Source organism: Mus pahari, unplaced genomic scaffold (assembly GCF_900095145.1).
Source record: "Mus pahari unplaced genomic scaffold, PAHARI_EIJ_v1.1 scaffold_10496_1, whole genome shotgun sequence".
Taxonomy (NCBI): Eukaryota; Metazoa; Chordata; class Mammalia; order Rodentia; family Muridae; genus Mus; species Mus pahari.
In genome coordinates, this window is record NW_018392065.1 from 11441 (window position 1) to 17759 (window position 6319).

General features: G+C 42.7%; 1 protein-coding gene across 1 annotated transcript in view; it reads right to left on the reverse strand.

The window, feature by feature from the left end:
* LOC110314821 (vomeronasal type-2 receptor 116-like) overlaps positions 1-6319 on the reverse strand; it is a 32567-nt gene that overhangs the window by 8677 nt on the left and 17571 nt on the right. Inside the window, exon 6 of the mRNA XM_029534642.1 lies at positions 3552-3675. Coding sequence (XP_029390502.1) covers positions 3552-3675 — 124 coding nt within the window. The remainder of the gene's footprint in view (positions 1-3551; positions 3676-6319) is intronic.

Genomic DNA, 6319 nt, shown 5'->3' on the forward strand with positions numbered 1-6319 from the left:
CCCTTCATCCCAGCTCCAAACTTTGTCGCTGTACCTATAATTTTTCATGGGAGTTATGTTCCTCATTCTAAGGAGGAATGAAGTATCCACAAATGTTCAAAAGGACAGCATTTTTAACAAATGGTGCTGGTTCAACTGGCAGTTAGTCTGTAGAACAATGCAAATTGATCCATTTTTTTTAAACTTTTTTATTAGATATTTTCTTCATTTACATTTCAAATGCTATCCTCTTTCCTAGTTTGCTCTCTGAAAATCCCCTATTCCCTTTCCCCTCCCCCTGCTCCTCAACCCACTCACTTCTGCTTCCTGGCCCTGGCATTCTCCTATACTGGGGCATAGAATCTTCACAAGATCAAGGGCCTCTAACTGGCAGTTATCATGTAGAAGAATGCTAGTTGATTCATTCTTATCTCCTTATCCAAATGTCAAGTCCAAGTGGATCAAAGATCTCCACATAAAACCAGATACACTGAATGTTATAGAGGAGAAAGTAGGGAAGAGCCTCAAACACAGGGGCAGAGTAGAAAAATTTCTGAACAGAACACCTATAGCTTATGTTCTAAGATCAACAAATAAGACCTCACTAAATTGCAAAACTTCTGTAAGGCAAAGGACACTGTTAATAGGACAGAAACACAACGGACAGATTGGGAAAAGGTCTTTACCAATCCTACATCTGACAGAGGGCTAATATCATAACATATACATGGAACCGAAACAGTCAGATTGCAGAAAATCAAATAACCCCATTAAAAATGGGATACATACCTAAACACAGAATTTTCAACTGAGGAATATTGAATTGCCAAGACGCACCTAAAGAAATGTTCAACATCAGTAGTTATCAGGGAAATGAAAATTAAAACAACCTTGTGATTCTACCTCACAGCAGTCAGAAGAGCTAAAATAAAAAAACTCAGGTTACAGCAGATGCTGTCAAGGATGGGGAGAAAGAGGAACACTCCTCCATTTCTGATGGGATTGCAAGCTGGTACCTCCACTCTGGAAATCAGTTTGGCTGATCCTCAGAATACTGGACATAGTAACAAGCTAAACCATTCGTGGACATATTCTCAGAAGATTGTCCAACATGTAATAAGGTCACATGCTCCACTATATTCATAGCAGCCTTTTTTATAGTAGCTAGGAGCTGTAAAGAACCCAGATGCCATTCAATGGAGTAATGAATACAGAAAATGTGGTACATTGACACAATCCAGTACTACTCAGCCATCAAAAACAATGAATTCATGAAATTCTTATGTAAATGGATGGAACCAGAAAATACCACCCTGAGTGAGGTAACCCAATCACAAAAGAACATGTATTGTATGCACTCATTGGTAAGTAGATATTAGCCAGGAAGCTCAGAATACCCAAGCTACAATTCACAGACCACCTGAAGCTCAAGAAGAAGGAGTACCAAAGAGTGGTTACTTCGATCCCTCTCAGGAGGAGAACAAAATACTCACAGGTGCATACATGGAGATAAAGTTTAGAGCAGAGACTGAAGAATAGGCCATCCAGAGGCTGTCCCACCTGGGAATTCATCCCATATACAGTTACCAAACCCAGACACTATTGTGGATGCCAATAAGTACATCCTGAAAGGAGTCTGATGTGGCTGTCTCCTGAGAGGCCCTGCCAGAGCCTTAAAAATACAGAGATGGATGCTCACAGTCAATCATTGGAATGAGCGTGAGGTGCCCAATTGAGTTAGAGAAAGGACCAAAGGAGTTGAAGGGGATTGTATCTCCATAGGAAGAAGAACAATATCAACCAACCAGATCCCCTCGAGCTCCCAGGGACTAAGCCATCAACAAAGGAGTACACATGGCTCCAGCTGCATATGTTGCAGAGGATGGCCTTGTTAGGCATCAATTGGAAGAGAGGTCATTGGTCTTATGAAGGCTCTATTGGTTCCCCAGTGTGGCAGAACTGAGGGAAGGGAGGTGGGAATGGATGGGTAGAGGAACACCCTCATAGAAGCTGGGGGAGGGAGGATATGATAAGGCGATTCCAGGGAGGGGGTGGAACTGGAAAAGGGGATAACATTTGAAAGGTAAATAAAGAAAATACCCAATAAACACATTAAACAAAGAATGGATATAATAAATGTTGTACATAAACACAATGGAGTACTACTTAGCTATTAGAAATGGCCACACAAAACAAAACAAAACAAAACAAAAACAAAACAAAACAAAAAAAAGAAATGGCCACTTTAAATTTTGCATTCCAATGGATGGAACTAGAAATTGCCATCTTAGTGAGGAAACTGAGTAACAAAAGAACACACAATGTATGTACTCACTGATAAGTGGATATTAGGCAAAAAGCTTGTAATACCCACCACACAACGGACAAATATATGAAGATCAGAAGGAAGACCAAATTGTGGATCCTTCAGTCGTACTTAAAAGGGGGAACAGAATAATCATGGGAGCTAGATGGAGGAATTTGGGTGGAAGAGTGGAAGGTGAAGGAAAAATGGGGGCAGGGCCAGGTTGGGGAGGAGACAGTGTAGATGTACAGAGGGTCGGGAAATTGAACAGAGGTTTGTAGCAGTTGGGGATGGGAAACCTGGAGTAGCCACCAGAATGTTTCAGACACCAGGAAAGCAGGAGGCTTCCAGGACCCAACAGGCATGACATTAACTGAAATACCCATCAAAGGGGATTGAGAACATATAGAGACTATATTCGGAAGTTAGGCACCAACCCTCATTGAGGGATGAGGCCACACAGCCATATCAAAAATATGAACCCAGAATTGTTCCAGTCTAAAGAAATACAGGGACAAAGCATTGATCAGACACTGACGGAAAGAACATCCATGGACTGCCCTACCTGGGGATACATCCCATATGTAGATACCATCCCCAGACACTATTGCTGATGCTAAGAAGTGCTGGCTGACAAGAGCCTGATGTAGCTCTCTCCTGAGAGGCTTTGAAAGAGCCTGACAAATACAGATGTGGATGCTTACAGCCAACCATTGGACTGAGCTCTGGGACCCCAATGGAGGAGTTAGGAAAAAGACTGAAGGAGCTGAGGGGTTTGCAACCCCATAGGAAAAACAACAATATTAACCAACCAACACCCTGCCCCTGAACTCCTAAGGACTAAACCACCAATGTAAGAGAACTCATGGAGGGACCCATGGCTCCAGCTGCATATGTAGCAGAGAATTGCCTTATGTGGTATCATTGGGAGAGGATCTCCTTGGTCCTGTGGAAGGTGGGGAATGCTAGGGCTCTGAGGCAGAAATGGGTTGTGTGGGTGGGAGAAGATCATCATAGAAGCAGTGGGGGGATAGGATAGGGAGTTTTCAGAGGGGAAACCATGAAGGGAGATAACATTTGACATATAAACAAATAAAATAACCAATAAAAAATTTAAAGGAAGAGAACATGTACATAAAAGATTTAGTTGCTATTCTGAAGTAAAGTTATTTCCACGTTGTTCTCGTGTCTAATTATTTTCCATTACTTAGTTTTGTCAGAGCACCGTAGAAAGGATGGAAAATCTTCAGATACTCTTGTCCTTCACCTGTCTCATTGGAGATCTCATTGTCTGGGCAAGGAGTGCAGTCAAAGCAACAGGCAGGCTTGCTCTCAAGGACGACTTTCCTGAATCCAGGACTGCAGCTCTCAGTGCAGACAGACTGAGGAGTCTGAAAAATATTTAATACAAGATTCAAAATGCTTAGCTCTTAATTAGTGCCCAAGTATGCATTTTGTAATATAAGGTGTATTAATTAAAATTTATATTAAAAATGTGCATACTTGCTATATTATTCCATGTAGCTATTGAATGAAATGTGGAAATGATGTGTGGTCAGCAATGGCCATCACCTTCCTATTCCCGAATATGGACAAAATCTGCCTAGTTTCCTAACATCACTGCTGTCGTAATTCCCTGCCATGGTGAACCCTGCCCTCAAACTGTGATGTTAAGAATAGAATCCTACTTTCCTCACAGTGGTTTTGTTGACTCAATTTTTCCAAGATGTGAGTTAAGAATAAAAGGGACATCCTCCAAATTTGTTGTCTGTCAAAGGCTTAAAAGCAAAGGCCACCTGAAAACTGACTGTGACTCCCAAGCTAGTTGTCTTAGTTATGGTTTCCTATTGTGATAAAACAGCATGTCCATAGCAAATTGTGGTCAGAAATGTTTATCATCAATGGAAACAAGGGCAGGAGTTAAAGCAGAAAACTGGAAAAGTAATTAAAATGGAGACCATGCAGTATTTCTGTTTACTGTCTTGCTAATCATGGATTTTTCACCTTTGATGCTTAAACAACTAAGGACCATCTGCCACTACTCCCATTTTTTATGTGTCATTTGTGAGATTAGTTATTATTCCACTAACTGTTTTATTAAATTTACATACAGGATACTGCTCCTCCTGGTCCACACCCAAAGAGTCCTTCCCTTCCTTCACCTTCTCTGTTGAGAGTGTGTGGGCCTCCTGGGTATCCTGCCTCTCTGGGCACACCAAGTCTCTCCAGGGTTAGCTTCACCCTCTCACACTGGCCAAAGAAGGCAGCCAAGCTGTGTAATGAATTCCACAGACAGCCATTAGCTTAAGGACAGCCCCAACTTCAGCTGGTTTGGAACCAACATGGAGATTGAGCTGCACATCTACTACATATGTTGGGGGTTGGGGTGGGGCTATGTCCATCTCAAGTATGGTCTTTGATTGGTGGCCTAATCTGTCAGAGCATTCAAGAGTCGAGGTTCCTAGACTCTTGGTCTTCCTGTGGAGTTCCTAAGACCTTCTGTGCCTCAATCCTTTCCTAAGAGTTCCTTAGCTCTGTCCAGTGTTAGGCTGTGAGTCTCTTCATCTCTGTCTGTCTGCTGCTAGGTCTTTTTTTGCACACATAACAAAGGATCATTAACTGTTTCAGGGATTGGACATTGCCCTGGGATGGATCTCAAGTTGGGCCAATTATTTGTTGGCCATTCTATCAGTCTCTGTTCTTTCCTTACTTTTCTTTTAAAAAGGACAAATTTTGGTTCAAAAGTTTTGTGGCTGTGCTGTTGTCCTGATCTCTCCAAGGTAGGACAAGCATGGCCATAGGAGGTGACTCCCCTCTCCATCTTCCATATCCTCACTGCCATTTGCCTCAGCTATGGTCACTTGAATTTACTACGGGTAGTCTCCCTAAAGCCATGTCTCTGACACTTCCTTGCAATTTCTCCAACCCCTTCACTCCTGGCAGCTGCAGATTGACTTTTGATCTACTATCTGACCATCTTTCCTGACTCTTCCAACACCTGATACTGAGACCAACATTCCCTATCACTTTCTCTCTCACACCCAGTTCCTCCCTACATCTACCTATTACGTCTATTTTAAACCACTTCTAAGTGATATATAAGTATCCTCACTTCACTCTCCCTTTTTGTTTAGCTTTGTTGGGTTTGTGGAATGAATCAGGGCTATCATGTACTTTATGATTAAAGTCCTCTTATAGTGAGTAAATTCAATGCATGTCTTTTGGTCTCACTAAGGATGATATTTTCACGTTCCATCCATTTTCCTGGAAAATGTATGATGGCTGAGTTCTTTATTAGATATTTTCTTCATTTACATTTCAAAATTTCTCCCCTTTCCTGGTTTTCCCTTGGAAAACCCACTATTCCATCCACCACCCCCCTGCTCACCAATCCACCCACTCTCACTTCCCTGTCCTGGCATTCCCCTACACTGGTGAGTTGAGCCTTCACAGGACCAAGAGTCTCTTCTCCCAGTGGTGTCTGGCAAGGACATCCTCTGCTACATATGCAGCTGATGCCATGAATCCCATGTGTACCCTATGGTGGGTGATTTAGTCTCTGGGTGCTCTGGGGGGGGTACTGGTTGGTTCATATTGTTGTTCCTCCTATGGGGCTGCAAACCCCTTCAGATCCTTGGGTCCTTTCTCTAGTTTCTTCTTTGGGGTCCCTCTGCTCAGTCTAATGGACGGCTGTGAGCATCCACTTCTGCATTTGTCAGGCACAGGCAGAGCCTCTCAGGAGATAGCTATATCAGGCTCCTGCCAGCAGGCACTTGTTGGCATCCACAATAGTTTATGGGTTTGGTAATTGTATTTGGGGTGGAAACCCAAGTGGGGCAGTCTCTGGATGGACTTTTCTTCAGTCTCTGCTCCATCCTTTGTATCTTCTCCCATGGGTATTTTGTTTCCCCTTCTAAGAAGGACTGGAGTATCCACACTTTGGTCTTCCTTCTTCTTGAGCTTCATGTGGTCTGTGAATTGTATCTTGGGTATTCCAAGCTTCTGGGGTAATATCCACTTATCAGTGAGTGCATA